The 19,625-nt window shown below is 37.3% G+C and overlaps 1 protein-coding gene across 1 annotated transcript in view; it reads left to right on the top strand.

Annotated features, from left to right (window-relative positions):
* Nucleotides 1-5,017: 5,017 nt before the first annotated feature.
* The window catches only part of FMN2 (formin 2), a 67,001-nt gene continuing 52,393 nt past the window's right edge, over nucleotides 5,018-19,625 (top strand). Inside the window, exons 1-5 of the mRNA XM_015816691.1 lie at nucleotides 5,018-5,050; nucleotides 9,869-9,960; nucleotides 11,448-11,577; nucleotides 15,370-15,461; nucleotides 16,950-17,079. Of these exons, the coding sequence (XP_015672177.1) occupies nucleotides 5,018-5,050; nucleotides 9,869-9,960; nucleotides 11,448-11,577; nucleotides 15,370-15,461; nucleotides 16,950-17,079 (477 nt within the window). The remainder of the gene's footprint in view (nucleotides 5,051-9,868; nucleotides 9,961-11,447; nucleotides 11,578-15,369; nucleotides 15,462-16,949; nucleotides 17,080-19,625) is intronic.

The raw sequence follows: 19,625 nt of genomic DNA, 5'->3' as shown, positions 1-19,625 counted from the left end.
TGTGAGAAGGGTTTAATGTCCTAGCAGACCACCACTTAAGTATGAGCCAAAAGCGTACAACAGCTGCCAAAAAAGCTAATGCAGTCCTAGGTAGCATCTATTTTTATTTTCAGAGTATATCCTCTTATCCAGATGAGCTGTATATAATGATGAAAACTTTGGATTATGTACAATTCATTAAATTTCTACTAAATATTTTATCATGCATTTCTATTTAAACAACTCCAAGAGGTTCAAATACCTACCTAATTAACTCATCTATTGAAAAAATAAACTCAGCAACAACTCTGATGTTCCATATACACTGTAAATGAACTCGTTTAGATAATTGTTTTATTAATTTCCCTATAAAGAGTGTTAGATGGTGAGAACTAAATGGTTCCTATTCTCCTTTGTATTTGACCCCAGTTTCTGATTCAGGACATGATAAATTGCTTGTTTGAATTGATTAGCTTTTAAGCAAAACTTGAGTTAATACTTACATTTTAGAATAAGTTGTTCCTTATTCTAAAATTCTTTATTAACTCACATGACCTTTTCTGTTATTTTTCACACACTGCATTAATTGTAAGATCAGAACATTCTTTTCACTATATAGTTAAAACATTGCAATGCAAGTTCTCAGATATTCTATTTGATGTCTGCAACATATGGGAGCATTTGTTTTATGATCTTTCTTCAAAATGTAATCACTTTTTTTTTTTGCTGATTACATATGTTTGGCATGGTGCTTTTCCTTCGAGATGTGAAAGAAGTTTGGGCAGCCTCCAAGTCTAAACACACCCTAATTTCAAAAGCCACAATCCTGAGGCTCAATTCCTGTTTACTAAGGAATTCAAGTATTGTTAGACTGCATAGTTACTGAACATATTGTAGTCCTTTGGTCTGTTATCCTGCAGCAAAGGACCCTAGTTTAGGCCTATTAATCTATATGATTTTGAGATAGTGAATATATTTTTATCTAATCATTTATACAAGTTTCTATTAAGATTTCATTTGAAAAAGTAGACTATCATTTATTCAAGGAGAACATTGTTATCATTACTTTCCTTTGATGAAGTTTTATGCGTATTGAACTAATATTTAAGATGGACAACTCAATATACATACTGTCATATTTCAATTGTATAATATCTTTCTTTGGGCTCAATCTAGGAGTCATCCTGGATTCACAGCTAAGGCTTTTGTACAGTTTCATCTGTTTAGCCAGTTGCACCCTTTCCTGGATCAGGAGTTTTCTAGATGGTCCTTTCACAGTCATAAAATTGCAATATGCTGTACATACAGTGCCACTGAAGATTACTTAGAAGCTGCAACTGATTCAGAATGCAATGGCATTAGCACAGCCTTTGTATGCCCACATGATTCCATTGCTCCACAGGCTGAACTGGTTGCCACTGAAGTTCCAGGGATAATTCAAGGCATTGATATTGTGCTACGAAGTCCTTCCTTTTATGCCAAGAAGGACTTCATAAGAGGATTATAGAACATCTTTGTTCATCCAGTAAGATCAAAATTGGTGCAATTCAAGTCCCCTCAATCAAACAATGTCATTTATCAGGACCCAGGAGACCTGTCTTATCTGGATTAAGATTCCCACAGAGATCTACTTGGCCCCCACCATAATGATGTTCTACAAGTTTTTAAAAGCCTGTTTGTCCTTCCAAACCTTGAGTTGTTATTTTTTTTATAGTTGTCCTGTTTTAAATGTAAATGACTCAGAATCATTTTGGAGTTAGATGACTTCTAAAATACATAAATATCTGAAAAAAAACCTTTGTTTTCCCATTGTTAAAATGGTTTGACATTTTTTAAAATTATTATTACTTAGGAAACTCCCTATAATTTTAAATGTATGTATGCTCATTGACATTTTACCTACCGTGATATTGCATACATTTTAATATTTTTATTGTTGATCATCTTGCTGTTTCCTTATTTTCGAAAGCATTTGGAAAGTTTTAATCTTACAAAATGGGTAATTGGCCATCTTTTTACTATAGTAGGGTTTACAAAGATTAACATAAATCCTAGGATTTGCCCAAACATTTAGTCATCTGTAGAAACATAAGAGTGTCAAATGAACGCTCGCCCAGTTAAACTAAGCTGTCATTCCTACTACTGTTTTCTCTCCTCGATGATAAAAAAGAATAATAATGCATTAAATGACCACTACTGCTTCTTTATGACTAACTAAACTAACTAAATTCCAGGTGTCTAAATAGCCACTTCATTTTGGCTAATGAAAGAAATCAAACCATTACTAGCTTCTGATTTTTTACTTAGAAAGCCTCTTATGCTAAATAATCAACTTGCTATGATTTCATGAGATGTCTGAATCAATGAAAGATTATAGACAAAGCAATATAGGAAGAATTCATGTTTCATGTTAACACAAATTTTATTTTATTTATTTTTATTTTATTTACTTATTAGATTTTTTTGGAACCCACTCGAGGCAACTCTGGGCAGCCTACAGCAATAAGACCCAGTAAAACCATAAACAAAAAAAAATTATAATAACAGTAAAGATTACAGTTAAAAATATGGGGAGGAAGGGAGCAGGATGCACAGGGGGGAGAAGAAGAATCTTCTCTTAATTTGTCAACCACTTCCAACTGGCAGAGCCAGGTCTTCATATTAATTCATATTAAATTTGCACTACAGCATCTAAACTGAAGAAAAGTATTACATTTTCTAGACCAGTGATGGCGAACCTTTTAGAGACCAAGTGCCGAAAAACCGCTCCGCCCACTGCCCACTGGGCCACCCACCACCTCCACAGCCCACTGCAGATTGCTCAAGCGGCCCTGCAGCGCCATGGCAGCCATGCCCTCTGCCCACGCCCCGCAGCATCATTTGCGTGCGAGGGGGCGCGAGGGGGGAGTCTTGCCTCTGCTGCCCAGCTGCCATGCCTTTGGCTGCGCTGCTCCACACGGGCTGCACCTGGGGGCGGCTCTGCTCCAGGAGGGCTTCTGATGAGGAGGGGGCCACGAGGGAGGCGGGGCTAGGCCAATGGTGAGCGTGCCCACAGAGAGGGCTCTGAGTGCCACCTCTGGCATGCATGCCATAGGTTCGCCACCACTGTTCTAGACAGAAGAGAACTAGATAGGGAAAAGACTATGAAGTAGTGGGGAAAAGGCAAGAAATAAATGATGGTATTGTTATATTATTGAAAAACATCAATTAATCATTCATTTGTGGTCTCTGGAAGGAATTTGATAGAATTACAGAAGAAAGTTCTATATATTCGGGGGTTTTCCCAGTAGACACTGATTATAATAAGAATTCTCAGGAAAAGAGACAGTACCTGTAAGTACAATGCAAACAGACTTGTTGCATAGATGTAGGTGTCAACTCTCCCAGGCAAACCAGACATGAAACATGACAAGATGAACTAATTCTATTTTATTGTAAGGCTGCTTAACAGAATCTTGCAAGTCTGAAGACACAGACTTCCTTCCTCCACTTTTAACTACTTGATCCATTGGGCAGGTCTTTCCTGAGTTCCTTTTGCAGACCATTAAGTGATTGTGGGACCTGCCTGCCTTGTCTGATTGATTCCTCTTCTCTTTCCCCAAGGTCATTCATACATTCCATTACATCCAGAAAGAATATTTAGCCTTGTTGCAAATTTGTTTCTCATTTACAGTGTTTTATTTCTATAGATGTATACCTTGTTATTAAAAATAGTAGGTTTATTATCCTTATTTATAGTCAGATCAAACAGATCATGGGAAAGTAGAACAAACCAAGTTGAGACTTTGGTCATAATGTCTATTCCATTTCGATTATGTATGTAATGAATGTGTGTGTGTGTGTGTGTGTGTGTGTGTGTAGAGAGAGAGAGAGGGAGGGAGGGAGAGAGGGAGAGAGAGAGAGAGAGTATTTGGGGGTAAGATAATGTGTTACTCTTTTTTTATTAGTTTCTTTCACTAAACTGCATTTATTACAGTCAGATAAGGGGGTCAGCCAAAAAGAAGTCCTGAAATTGGCTTTGTTAGTCACAGATATAATTCTGCTGCAGGAGATAATACCTGTAAAGAACTATATCTTTAAGAACAGCCCTAGATTTATGGACTCTGAAGACTGCCTTCCAAGATGTTTTCATCAAAATGTTTTGGTTTCTAATGTGAAGTATAACAAATAGGAAACTGTAAAAGAATATATAGTAATCCTGCATTCTGTTTGTTCTGAATTATAATTAGTTTTCACCCAGCAGGTTTCTATTTAACTTATTTCAATGTATCATTTCAAAGATGTGTCAAATGTAATCAGGAGCTAATGAAATTTTATGTGAACCATCTGCTAAATATTCCTTTGATACAATGTCTTTGAGGGGAGAATTCCTCTTTTTTATTTCCTATATATACAGTGTATTTAGCTTAGGTTTTGAAAAGGAAAGAAGAAAGGAGTGATATGTAGCCAAAATTATCTTTAAAGGGTTTTGTCTCGTTACCCAAATAATATGTTACAAAATTCTGCTTGCATCAGAAAGATCCGGTGAGAATAATAAGTTATCCATTTCCTGGACATGTTCATATTGATGTTTAGAATCACATTTTCTGCCATATCCTAGCCTGCTTTTGCTGTTGTACAACATGCACACAGGTATCTTCTCAAATCGTGCCTCATACACCCAAATCCCTGCATCAGGGAGGTTTTCTGGCTCACACTACATTCGATGCTATGTGGAAACTTGTGTTTGATTTTAAGACTCAAAACTAGACATATTTTACTAAGAGATTAGAAGCCTTCAAGATGTTTGCTTGTTTTTCTCCCAAATAATGGTATAAACAACATTTCCACCATGATGTATGAATATGTAGTAATCTAACTGATGCAGAATAATAACTTCCAAGCCTACTTGTTATTGTTCGTGACACTGATCCGAATCAGAGGAGAGGAATGCTTAATCCTTTGCCATCTCACCAAAGCTTCATCCAGATATGTTGTAATCAGGAAATAATTAAAGGTTTGAAAGCTAGGTTTTTGTATTGTGAACATCAAAGGCGAAATGAGCTTTAGTCTCTTTCAAATCTCATCGTTTGTAAGAGCCCGGCTGGGTCTTACCTAGTGCACAGTGGGTAAAAATCCAAATAGTAAGGCATGAAAACTATAATCCACTATTATTTGTAAGAGATTGATACTCAGAATCATATTATGTTGATTCTGGAGTTAGTAGATAAGTTTTGTAATCACTGGACACTAATTACATTTAGCTTTGGTCAATTTGCTGTGATGTCTATTCACGATAGAGCCCATTGCAAATTCTGTAGTTGAAACTTGGGGGCCTTTCCAAATCCTATAGTTTAACTGCAGGTTTCCTCTAAATTCTCCCCATTTAGCTTCACTGAATATCAGAATTTTAGCATTATAAAAGAGAGATAAAAATTATTTCCCAAGTCTAATCTTTGCTTGCATAAAGGTCCCAGATTCCTTCAGTAATCCAATATAGAGAATAGTTCTTCAGGCTCAAAGAAGACACTCTGTTGTGCAGTTCATCAGTGGACATAGAGGTAACTCTGCTGCCCCAGTCCAGAAGTCCAAAATCTAGCACAGTGGGGGCCCTGGAAGCAGTGGTGGGATTCAAATATGTGAACAACCGGTTCTCTGTGTGGATGCTGCTTTCGGAAGTCCATTCTGGGCCTGGGCAACAAAAAATTAGCTACCGGTTCTTCCAAACTGGTGCAAACTGACTGAATCCCACCACTGCCTGGAAGTCCATTTTGTAGTAACCGTGGATATTATTTTAAGACCACTCAAGGTTTTCTATTAGTTTTTTGTGGCATCTTTTTTCAAAGTTGGTGGCGTCTTCATAGCATAGGGCTCGCCAGTGGCTTCTGTCTGCAGTTATAGTTGCCAGTTCCCTTGGTTGGATGTCACAGTGGTGTACAGTTTCTTTTACAACTTCTTGGTAGTACTTGAGTGGTTGACCTTGAGGTCTCTTCCCAGATTACAGTACACTATGCAGTAACTGGTGAAGCATACAGTCATTATCCACTCTGAATACGTGTCCACCCCTTCTCATCTGGGCTTTGATAATCAGTGTCTCAGTGCATAATACAAGACATTTAGGTTGAAAACACAGCCTTATTAACTAATGCCAAGGATAGACTGGAGAGCAAACCTGCTTCACACTTCAGAAAAAGACATATAAATGGCCCTACAAAAAAGAGGGTCAGGCTTTGAACTATCACATCAGCAATGGACAATCCTGAATAGGATTTGTACCTCACACAGAGTCTGCTGGGACTCTCTGTATAAATGGGGCATAGTGTCCTCCCCTTAGTGTGACTGTGGGATCCCACATCAAATGGTAGGTCACATCATAATCAGCTGTAAGCTGAGGGTCTATATATCGGTCTAGTATTTGATTTTTTTTAATATAAACAATGTTGTGTTTCAATGGTTAGATGGCCTAGATGCTGATATTTGAACATAAATCTTTTTTAACATTTATATTTATTGGCTTCTACTATGTTAATATATATTGCTAGTCCATATATGATATGCCATGGGCTAAATAAATAAATGCAATTATGAACATGGTATCTTTGAGCTGTATGAAATAAATTTGTAATATCGGTCTCTTCGTGGGCCCTTAAAATATATCTGTTTTGGAAAATAATGAAAGATTGATTGGTGCAATTTAATTTCTTTAGATATGTTTATTAAGGCTTCTGACATTTCTGAGACTGTATCTATAACCAAATCTGGAGGAAAGGCATGGATAGATACTAATTTATAGAGATCCTGTTGGTTGATTGCATGGCATGTTATAGGGAATATGGTTCTCTGGAGCCATAGGATTTTTTTTATTTTCTATTTTTTAGTATAAGCTGCCGAGAGCAGGGGTCCCCAACTTCTGATGGCTACCCAGTATTGAGCCATGGCCTGTTTAGGACTGGGCTACAGAAGTGGCAGGCGAGTGTGTGCACGCATGCACTCTATTTATGCAAGTAGTGAGCGAGCACGCACACAAAAAGCTCCATTTGTGTGTGAATAGCAGGTGCGCGTGCCTCCCACTTGATGTTCTGTCCCCCGTCCGACTCACCCCCCCCAACCAGTCAGCCGAGGGCTGAAAAATTGCTCAGCACAGCCAAATACAGATGAACACTTGGCAGCAACTCCGTGGCTGCCTGCCAAGGCTTTTACTGATAACACACTACAAACATACGATAAGTCCAGGATAAATTGCCGGAGTGCTGCAGCAGGAGATTCAGCAAAATTGTTCATCACAAAAGTTTCAAACGGCACACCCCTTGCTTATATAGCCTTTGGGGTGTGGCCCAGTGACTCAGCTGAAATCTCTGGCACGGTGTTTCAGCTGCTGCGCACGCTTGTCCCTCCGACGCTGGCGTGGATCCAGCCAAGACGTATCCTCCTCGGAGTCTGATACACCTGGCTCCTGGCCGATCCCAGAAGCACCGGGCTCCTGGCCAATCCCAGAAGCACCAGGCTCCTGGCCAATCTCCTCTCCGTCGGAAGGCACCGAAGGCCGCACCAGAGGGGAAGGTCCTGGAGAGGGAGGTCTGGCCATCTCCTCTCCGTCATGTTCAGAGCCTTCCTCCTCTGATGAGAGGGACCCACAGGACGGAGCCACAACACTTGCGTAAATGGAGCTGCGCATGCATGTGTGCTTGCCTGCCACTTGCATGGAACCATTCCCTCTCCCCCCCCTCCCTCACCAATCTACAAAGCCGGAAAGCTTGGGGACCACTGGCCTAAAGTCATAGAGTTGGACAACATTTAAATCTAATAAATAAACATTTATAAGCAAGCAATGAATGCCTTTTTGACACAGGCCTCTAGGGAATCAGTAGACCTGTTATTTTGCTTACTCTGGAGACTTTCCAGGTCCATATACATTAGAAGCAATGCTGTCTGCCATTAGCCTGGATTTTCAATGATAACTTGCCTTTCTCTCCCATTATCATCCTGGGAGCTCCTCTGCATGAATTAAAAAATAACAGGGAACTACAGAACTGAATAATATGTCATTTTAAAGAACTATTTCATAGAGGGCATACCTTCTTTTTGCTTACACGTGTGCTGCTTATTCATTTTGTTCCAGATGGGGATTTGGGCAAGCGGTTCATTGTTCAGAGAGTTGCTTGATCTTTTGTAACTCTACTTTTGATTGGCTGCAGTAAATCTCAGAAAATCTAACAAGATTTGGACAGCCACTATAGAAACATGGATTTGCCAAAACATCCTCAAGCATTAATTTAGCATAATTTTTCCCATGTGGCCTGCAGCTCTTGGACCTCTCAATCTGGCAAAGTATCTCCTCCACCCCCACCCTTACCACTTCCCAGGATTGTGTCTTGCATGCTGATAGTTGCTGGCAGTGACATTTAGTACTTCGTGCAAGATTTTCAGTGTCTGATTTCTTTGTGAATAACTAATACATTGCTGTAACTATGCATATTTGGGGAAATAACACAGAGTCTTGCACAATTATTTTGCTCTAACACAGAGTCTTGCACAATTCAGAATATTTTATATTATATTAGAAATCTGACACTTCTATACCATAACGTTTTCAAATATTTTGTATTGGGTATGGTCGTGTTTTATTCAATTAGTTTTCATAAATAGACCCATTATCTCATTTGTTGTCTAATTATGAACATTGTCAAAGTCTACTACCACAGTTCCTACTTGTTCTTCAGCTTAGAATTAAAACTCAGTTGAAATATCCTTCTCAATTAGATGTTAGAAATCTGCTGTACAATATTAAATTGTGCAAAAACATTAAAGATTTTGCCACAGCTTCCTTTTTTAATGCATAAGTTACAAGTTTGATAGTTTAAGAGCTAGGGCTATGGTGAGAGCCCAAGCTATATGCCTGGATTTCAATTTCAGAAGGAATGACATGTTTATATATAATCATTAAAGTTCTGTGAAGGGAATTCCATTTAGGAAAAATTCTTTGAAAATACTTCAGTCTTTAAAATAACAATCTCTGTCTCTCAAACCAACCCGTCTCACAGGAAAGGTGTTATTGTGGGCAAAATAGGAGGCAGGACCATTGTAGTATGCACATTGCTTTGAGCTGTACAAAAATAAAGGTGGGATGTAAATACATTAATAACATTTATTCTTTACCTAGAACAGAATACTGCTGAAAGAAAATAGCATCTCCTAATCATACCTGTAAAGCAGTCATTTTCAATTTGGTATATTACAGACGATAAGTTGTAGAATGCTTTAATGGAATTTTCATTGCATTGCTTTGATCTCAAAATAGATTTTTGTGTAAAAATACATTTTGGTATCCTTTGTATACAGTTAGTTGGAGAGACAAAATCAAGTTATTAATAAAAAGGCAATTAAGAATTACTGCAAAAATCATCCACTACAAGTTTGGACTCAAATTCCCATGTCTATTTCTGTTTAAATGGTGCCCTCTAAACCGATTGAATCTCCCATAACTAAAGTCATCTTGAGTGTGGATTGAAAATAATTATGCCTTTCTTTAAAAAGTTTTTCTCTCCCTTTTCTATTGAAAAAACAAAAAGTGGCTTTGTAGTTCACATATGCATCAGCTTAATCCATGCTCGAATAAAATGACTTATTGAAAATGTTTAATATCATAACTATGTAGGTTTTTATTTAGTGATAGTTGTCTGAATAAACATTTCATGTCTAACATTATTTCATGAACTAAGTTTATTACATATTTATGTTAAATATTGAATATCTTTCTGTATAAATAATTAAAATAAATTGAAGTAATTATAATTGAATGGTTATAATTGAATTGTAAGCATCATTTAATTTCCTAGGTAATTATTTATGCATATGAGTATGTATTTCTTCCATTCACAATTTTCTTTATATTTTTTAATCTTTTTTCAAGAGAGCACAATCTGATGAACTGGAAAAGATAGAAAAGCATGGCAAATCAAGTAAAGAAAAGGAGAATGCTAAATCTTTGGACAAACCTGAACAGTAAGGATACTATAAACCATCTACACTTGCTGGAAAGAGTCAAACTATTAACTTTTTAGTTCAGGTTCAGATACAACACACATTGTTCTAATCGAAACAAATAATTAACCAGTTCAAGTACATATAAAAACCATGAGGTTCAGTTCCACTTTGTTTGAGAAAACTGGATTACGATGTCCTCGCGCTATTCTGGTGATTTGTATAATAGTGGTGTCCTCCTATTTTCCCAATTCTTCTTCCAGTAGATGAATTTACTACAAGTCCTTTGGTTTGTTTGCTCCTCCCCAGAAAGAACTATTTGCTTGTTCTTCATGAGAATAGGCTTAATTTGATCATTATCCCTGCTTAGCTATTTTTCCATAACCTTGATACTTCCTGGTCTCTTGCACATTCTTTGGATTTACATCTTAATCCCTACTTCAAATGTACTCCATTTAGCTTTGTACATGTGTGTGTGTGTGTGTGCGTGTATAGTAACTGCACTTACAGACATAACATTCGATAGACACCAAATATATATTTGATGTCACTTTTCTTATAATGTTAATTCATATCCCGAGCTCCCTGATTATATGCTAAAAATATCATGTGAAATAGCTCAAATCTGCTCAGGATTTTTGTTAATGGAATATCCCAGGACATTTAGTATTGATTTATATTTTCAGGCAAAGATGTATGTATATGTACGCATATATGTGTGTACTTTTGCATTGACCAGTCCTCTATCAGGAGGGAGAAGTAAGATTTTGCAGCAATCTCTGATGACTGTCCCCATCTTCTTCAAGAAGAAGTATATAAACCTGTACAGACCCCAAGTATACTCATTTATCTTTTTATTTATTTTTTTTCTACTGCTGATGAGTGAATCACATTCAATATCTGAACCAAAATTTTGAGCCCCAGTAACAGGATAGCAGTATTAGTCACTTTTTTGAGGACCTAAATCTTTTCAAGGGACTTGTATTTTAATAGATCTTCTCTTTCCCCACTGACTTCTTTTTCCTCAAGGCAAGTGTCAGAACATTTCTCTGTTGGGATATCAGTGTCCTCATGGGAAATTAAAACAACAGTCAGACACTATTTGCAAAACTGATGTTTTTTTCATTGCTTTACTACTGCTAAAGTGAGTTGGTAAGGGGTGAGAGGTATCTATATCTACTGGAAGTCTCATTTCAGGTGGAAGACTTCTACGTAACTCCAGAAGTTCCACTGCCAGTTTCAGAGAAGGAATAGAACTCATTGTTCTTTAGTCTTGTTGTGTTCAGAACCATTAAATATCCTTTGCCAGTCCTTTGTTAGCCTTCCCCCTATGTTTGGGTTCCACAATCATAGAAGTAATCTGTTCCCATTCAGAACAAATTTTCATTATTCATTGGTTTAATTGGGAATGATTTTAGACTATAATTCTGAACCTATTTTTGTGGGGGGAAATCCCACCAAGTTCTTTTAATAGATCTCAGTCATATTTTTTTCCTTAACGCCTCCAGGTTTCTTTATGAGCTCTCCCTGATTCCCAACTTCTCTGAACGAGCCTTTTGTATCCTGTTCCAATCAACATTCTCTGAAAGCATTTCCTCTCTCCGAAGCAAACTTGAATTGTTGCAGAAACTGTGTGAGGTAGGTTCTGGACCATCTGATGCAAGACCTAGATTGGCTGATATTTANTTGCTAGTTAGCCAACCAGCAACGGGCATGAAACTGTATGCAGATGGAGAAGGGCAATCACCCTTAATGGGCGATCAATGGTGAAGGGCAATCACCCTTAATGGGCGATCAATGGTGAAGGGCAATCACCCTTAATGGGTGATCAGGATATGCATAGGGGATTAAGGGGGGGGAATACAAAGAACACAACAAAGTCCATTTTGTAGTAACCGTAGATATTATTTTAAGACCACTCAAGGTTTTCTATTAGTTTTTTTTTGGCATCTTTTTTCAAAGTTGGTGGCGTCTTCATAGCATAGGGCTCGCCAGTGGCTTCTGTCTGCAGTTATAGTTGCCAGTTCCCTTGGTTGGATGTCACAGTGGTGTACAGTTTCTTTTACAACTTCTTGGTAGTACTTGAGTGGTTGACCTTGAGGTCTCTTCCCAGATTACAGTACACTATGCAGTAACTGGTGAAGCATACAGTCATTATCCACTCTGAATACGTGTCCACCCCTTCTCATCTGGGCTTTGATAATCAGTGTCTCAGTGCATAATACAAGACATTTAGGTTGAAAACACAGCCTTATTAACTAATGCCAAGGATAGACTGGGGAGCAAACCTGCTTCACACTTCAGACAAAGACATATAAATGGCCCTACAAAAAAGGGGGTCAGGCTTTGAACTATCACATCAGAAATGGACAACCCTGAATAGGATTTGTACCTCACACAGAGTCTGCTGGGACTCTCTGTATAAATGGGGCATAGTGTCCTCCCCTTAGTGTGACTGTGGGATCCCACATCAAATGGTAGGTCACATCATAATCAGCTGTAAGCTGAGGGTCTATATATCGGTCTAGTATTTGATTTTTTTTAATATAAACAATGTTGTGTTTCAATGGTTAGATGGCCTAGATGCTGATATTTGAACATAAATCTTTTTTAACATTTATATTTATTGGCTTCTACTATGTTAATATATATTGCTAGTCCATATATGATATGCCATGGGCTAAATAAATAAATGCAATTATGAACATGGTATCTTTGAGCTGTATGAAATAAATTTGTAATATCGGTCTCTTCGTGGGTCCTTAAAATATATCTGTTTTGGAAAATAATGAAAGATTGATTGGTGCAATTTAATTTCTTTAGATATGTTTATTAAGGCTTCTGACATTTCTGAGACTGTATTTATAACCAAACCTGGAGGAAAGGCATGGATAGATACTAATTTATAGAGATCCTGTTGGTTGATTGCATGGCATGTTATAGGGAATATGGAGCCACAGGATTTTTTTTTTCCTTTCTATTTTTTAGTATAAGCTGCCGAGAGCAGGGGTTCCCAACTTCTGGTGGCTGCCCAGTACTGAGCCATGGCCTGTTTAGGACTGGGCTACAGAAGTGGCAGGCAAGTGTGTGCATGCATGCACTCTACTTATGCAAGTAGTGGGCGAGCACGCACACAAAAAGCTTCATTTGTGTGTGAATAGCAGGTGCGCGTGCCCCCCACTTGCGTAAATGGAGCTGCGCATGCATGTGTGCTTGCCTGCCACTTGCATGGAACCATCCCCTCTCCCCCCCCTCCCTCACCAATCTACAAAACCAGAGAGTTTGGGGACCACTGGCTTAGAGTCATAGAGTTGGACAACATTTAAATCTAATAAATAAACATTTATAAACAAGTAATGAATGCCTTTTTGACCCAGGCCTCTAGGAAATCAGTAGACCTGTTATTTTGCTTACTCTGGAGACTTTCCAGGTCCATATACATTAGAAGCAATGCTGTCTGCCATTAGCCTGGATTTTCAATGATAACTTGCCTTTCTCTCCCATTATCATCCTGGGAACTCCTCTGCATGAATTAAAAAATAACAGGGAACTACAGAACCGAATAATATGTCTTTTTAAAGAACTATTTCATAGAGGGCATACCTTCTTTTTGCTTACACGTGTGCTGCTTATTCATTTTGTTCCAGATGGGGATTTGGGCAAGCGGTTCATTGTTCAGAAAGTTGCTTGATCTTTTGTAACTCTACTTTTGATTGGCTGCAGTAAATCTCAGAAAATCTAACAAGATTTGGACAGCCACTATAGAAACATGGATTTGCCAAAACATCCTCAAGCATTAATTTAGCATAATTTTTCCCATGTGGCCTGCAGCTCTTGGACCTCTCAATCTGGCAAAGTATCTCCTCCACCCCCACCCTTACCACTTCCCAGGATTGTGTCTTGCATGCTGATAGTTGCTGGCAGTGACATTTAGTACTTCGTGCAAGATTTTCAGTGTCTGATTTCTTTGTGAATAACTAATACATTGCTGTAACTATGCATATTTGGGAAAATAACACAGAGTCTTGCACAATTATTTTGCTCTAACACAGAGTCTTGCACAATTCAGAATATTTTATATTATATTAGAAATCTGACACTTCTATACCATAATGTTTTCAAATATTTTCTATTGGGTATGGTCGTGTTTTATTCAATTAGTTTTCATAAATAGACCCATTATCTCATTTGTTGTCTAATTATGAACATCGTCAAAGTCTACTACCACAGTTCCTACTTGTTCTTCAGCTTAGAATTAAAACTCAGTTGAAATATCCTTCTCAATTAGATGTTAGAAATCTGCTGTACAATATTAAATTGTGCAAAAACATTAAAGATTTTGCCACAGCTTCCTTTTTTAATGCATAAGTTACAAGGTTGATAGTTTAAGAGCTAGGGCTATGGTGAGAGCCCAAGCTATATGCCTGGATTTCAATTTCAGAAGGAAGGACATGTTTATATATAATCATTAAAGTTCTGTGAAGAAAATTCCATTTAGGAAAAATTCTTTGAAAATACTTCAGTCTTTAAAATAACAATCTCTGTCTCTCAAACCAACCCGTCTCACAGGAAAGGTGTTATTGTGGGAAAAACAGGAGGCAGGACCATTGTAGTATGCACATTGCTTTGAGCTGTACAAAAATAAAGGTGGGATGTAAATACATTAATAACATTTATTCTTTACCTAGAACAGAATACTGCTGAAAGAAAATAGCATCTCCTAATCATACCTGTAAAGCAGTCATTTTCAATTTGGTATATTACAGATGATAAGTTGTAGAATGCTTTAATGGAATTTTCATTGCATTGCTTTGATCTCAAAATAGATTTTTATGTAAAAATACATTTTGGTATCCTTTGTATACAGTTAGTTGGAGAGACAAAATCAAGTTATTAATAAAAAAGGCAATTAAGAATTACTGCAAAAATCATCCACTACAAGTTTGGACTCAAATTACCATGTCTATTTCTGTTTAAATGGTGCCCTCTAAACCTCCCATAACTAAAGTCATCTTGAGTGTGGATTGAAAATAATTATGCCTTTCTTTAAAAAGTTTTTCTCTCCCTTTTCTATTGAAAAAACAAAAAGTGGCTTTGTAGTTCACATATGCATCAGCTTAATCCATGCTCGAATAAAATGACTTATTGAAAATGTTTAATATCATAACTATGTAGGTTTTTATTTGGTGATAGATGTCTGAATAAACATTTCATGTCTAACATTATTTCATGAACTAAGTTTATTACATATTTATGTTAAATATTGAATACCTTTCTGTATAAATAATTAAAATAAATTGAAGTAATTATAATTGAATGGTTATAATTGAATTGTAAGCATTATTTAATTTCCTAGGTAATTATTTATGCATATGAGTATGTATTACTTCCATTCACAATTTTCTTTATATTTTTTAATCTTTTTTCAAGAGAGCACAATCTGATGAACTGGAAAAGATAGAAAAGCATGGCAAATCAAGTAAAGAAAAGGAGAATGCTAAATCTTTGGACAAACCTGAACAGTAAGGATACTATAAACCATCTACACTTGCTGGAAAGAGTCAAACTATTAACTTTTTAGTTCAGATTCAGATACAACACACATTGTTCTAATTGAAACAAATAATTAACCAGTTCAGTACATATAATAACCATGAGGTTCAGTTCCACTTTGTTTGAGAAAACTGGATTACGATGTCCTCGCGCTATTCTGGTGATTTGTATAATAGTGGTGTCCTCCTATTTTCCCAATTCTTCTTCCAGTAGATGAATTTACTACAAGTCCTTTGGTTTGTTTGCTCCTCCCCAGAAAGAACTATTTGCTTGTTCTTCATGAGAATAGGCTTAATTTGATCATTATCCCTGCTTAGCTATTTTTTCATAACCTTGATACTTCCTGGTCTCTTGCACATTCTTTGGATTTACATCTTAATCCCTACTTCAAATGTACTCCATTTAGCTTTGTACATGTGTGTGTGTGTGTGTGCATGTATAGTAACTGCACTTACAGACATAACATTCGATAGACACCAAATATATATTTGATGTCACTTTTCTTATAATGTTAATTCATATCCCGAGCTCCCTGATTATATGCTAAAAATATCATGTGAAATAGCTCAAATCTGCTCAGGATTTTTGTTAATGGAATATCCCAGGACATTTAGTATTGATTTATATTTTCAGGCAAAGATGTATGTATATGTACGCATATATGTGTGTACTTTTGCATTGACCAGTCCTCTATCAGGAGGGAGAAGTAAGATTTTGCAGCAATCTCTGATGACTGTCCCCATCTTCTTCAAGAAGAAGTATATAAACCTGTACAGACCCCAAGTATACTCATTTATCTTTTTATTTATTTATTTTCTACTGCTGATGAGTGAATCACATTCAATATCTGAACCAAAATTTTGAGCCCCAGTAACAGGATAGCAGTATTAGTCACTTTTTTGAGGACCTAAATCTTTTCAAGGGACTTGTATTTTAATAGATCTTCTCTTTCCCCACTGACTTCTTTTTCCTCAAGGCAAGTGTCAGAACATTTCTCTGTTGGGATATCAGTGTCCTCATGGGAAATTAAAACAACAGTCAGACACTATTTGCAAAACTGATGTTTTTTTCATTGCTTTACTACTGGCTAAAGTGAGTTGGTAAAGGGTGAGAGGTATCTATATCTACTGGAAGTCTCATTTCAGGTGGAAGACTTCTACGTAGCTCCAGAAGTTCCACTGCCAGTTTCAGAGAAGGAATGGAACTCATTGTTCTTTAGTCTTGTTGTGTTCAGAACCATTAAATATCCTTTGCCAGTCCTTTGTTAGCCTTCCCCCTATGTTTGGGTTCCACAATCATAGAGGTAATCTGTTCCCATTCAGAACAAATTTTCATTATTCATTGGTTTAATTGGGAATGATTTTAGACTATAATTCTGAACCTATTTTTGTGGGGGGAAATCCCACCAAGTTCTTTTAATAGATCTCAGTCATATTTTTTTTCCTTAACGCCTCCAGGTTTCTTTATGAGCTCTCCCTGATTCCCAACTTCTCTGAACGAGCCTTTTGTATCCTGTTCCAATCAACATTCTCTGAAAGCATTTCCTCTCTCCGAAGCAAACTTGAATTGTTGCAGAAACTGTGTGAGGTAGGTTCTGGACCATCTGATGCAAGACCTAGATTGGCTGATATTTANTTTTTTTCCTTAACGCCTCCAGGTTTCTTTATGAGCTCTCCCTGATTCCCAACTTCTCTGAACGAGCCTTTTGTATCCTGTTCCAATCAACATTCTCTGAAAGCATTTCCTCTCTCCGAAGCAAACTTGAATTGTTGCAGAAACTGTGTGAGGTAGGTTCTGGACCATCTGATGCAAGACCTAGATTGGCTGATATTTAATCTTCCTTATTCAACAATACTCATATTTCAAAAGTTTTATTTATTTTACATGCTCATTAAATGTGAAGGATAGCAGTCCTGCTGAATGGAACATTTTATGATTGTGCTTCAAGATCAAAGTAAATCTTAAGATTTGGCTTTCAGTGCTGAAGTATAACACCACAAGTCTATAGCCAATGCACATCAACCTCTAGAGAATAATATACCTTCTTCCTGTGCCAAAGCAAAATCTTCGCTCTTTGTAACAGACACTGGCTTCCCTTCAGTATTTCCAAACAAACACACATTGACTTTTTTCTTTTAGAAGTTCCTTTGTTTCTGTAATAATATCTAATAATCAGCCCATTGTAATTTTGACAGCATTGGCAATAGCAGCAATCTCCCACACTTAGCTTTATAACAATTAACAAATATTAGCTAATATTACATAGGCTATATAATCTTGAAGATATTGCTATAAATTCAAGATTCTTCTTCAGTCTCAACAAATCATAGTTGCTGCAAAGATGATTTTGAAACTATTGTGGGAGGAGGGTATATATAACACTCCCCCCTTTTTTCTCAATACTCTCAGCTCCATGTGAGGCTTTCATAGCTGTAATTCTCCACGGGAAAAAGTCTACAGGGCAATGATGGATTGCTTAAAAATGTTCAGTTAAAGACATGTTCCTCAGGAGACTTAATAATTTCTCAGTCATCAAACTTCATTGCCTTTTTACAAAGCTTGCGACATGCTAGCTTGCAGCCTGTTCTGCTGCCACTGCTGTTATGCTGGAACCAGTTTCCTCCTATTTAAGGCTTTCTGCTTATGTGGTTGCAGCCAATCAGAGGTCAATCCATTGATGAACTTTTTGCTGCCATTGTCTCATATAGTCCATGGAATTTAACTGGAAGCAATATCACTAAGGGAATAGAAATTCCTTTGCATTTAGTGGTGGGATTCAGCAGGTTCACACCACTTCGGCAGAATCAGTAGCTAATTTTTTGTTGCCCAGGCCCAGAATGGACTTTCGGAAGCAGTATCCACACAGAGGACTGGTGGTTCACATATTTGAATCCCACCACTGCTTGCATTGTATTCCATCTGAAATTTTCATTGGAACCCATCTATATGGCCCTCCCCCAAATATTTAATCCATTATTATCAATTTTAATGGAATGGGAATAATATGCAGAGCAGTAGAGTATCTACTTTGCTAGGTAATTGAGTCAATGTTTCCCATTTATGTATTTATTTCTATCCCACTTTTTCTTGAAGGAGAATATGAGGCTATCCAACTTTTTATCCTCATACTGTTAACAATATAACCATTTGTTCTTTTTTTTAAAAAAAAAAGTGTACTTTTTGCTCATCAGGCTTTTCATAGCTGTCAAGAATTCCTATGCCTTAAGGAAAGGATAGATCTGTGCCCCCTTTGTTACAAAGCTCTGTAATTTTCACATTTGCCAAATCACGAATATACTTTATAAAGTTTAATTTGAATAGTTTAATTACGCCAGATGCCTTCTTCCATTCAGAAATGTTTGCACTGATTATAGGGCTCAGCCTGCATGGTTCTTTCAAGTATTTCAGTGCCAGGAGGATTAACTCATTCTCCTACAACTGCTGCTTGTCTCTGTTCCACTGTCTACTTAGTAGTTTTAGGAGGTTGGTGTATGGGAAAGGCCTTGGGAGACTCGGCCAAGAGATCCTCCTAAGGGAACAGTTGAATAAGAGACAGCATGACCTACAACTGGATAGTGGGATGGGCAACAGGCTCAGAAAGGTTCCTCCCTTACTTTCTTGGGTTGTAAAGGAAGCAGGGGGAAAGGTTGCAAGATTGATGTTGGTCTCCCGGAGTAAACCAGATGGGAATCACAACCAGATGAGCTAATTATACTTTATGGTAAAGCCAAACTGACAGAATCTTTCAAGTCTGAAAGTACATCTCTCTTCCCTCTCCCATCTGCTTTATAACCCAAGCAACCTAGGAAGGTTTCTTCTGAATCTTTTGCTTCACCCATGTCCAGTTGTGAGCTGTGCTGTCTCTTATCTGATTGTTCCCTAGGCAGCATCTCTTGGCTCTGCCTCCAAAGTTCTTCCCCAACACCATTACATTTAGTTAGTGCAGCACTTCCTGTGTCTCTTGTATGACGGTTTCATGTCAAGTGATTATTGTGTTGAATCTGGGCCCAGCTTATCATGCTAGAATTGTTCAATATTAAAGAAATTTGAGCAAGCTTTGGCAAAAATTGACAAGTACCTGAACTTGAATATCTCTTACTCCAAACTATACGTCAATATTTTGTTTCTATTCC

This window comes from Protobothrops mucrosquamatus, unplaced genomic scaffold, assembly GCF_001527695.2.
Source record: "Protobothrops mucrosquamatus isolate PMUCROS unplaced genomic scaffold, P.Mucros_1.0 scaffold480, whole genome shotgun sequence".
Lineage (NCBI taxonomy): Eukaryota > Metazoa > Chordata > Lepidosauria > Squamata > Viperidae > Protobothrops > Protobothrops mucrosquamatus.
Note: the sequence above shows the minus strand (reverse complement) of the source record. Positions and strands in the feature narration are given on the sequence as shown.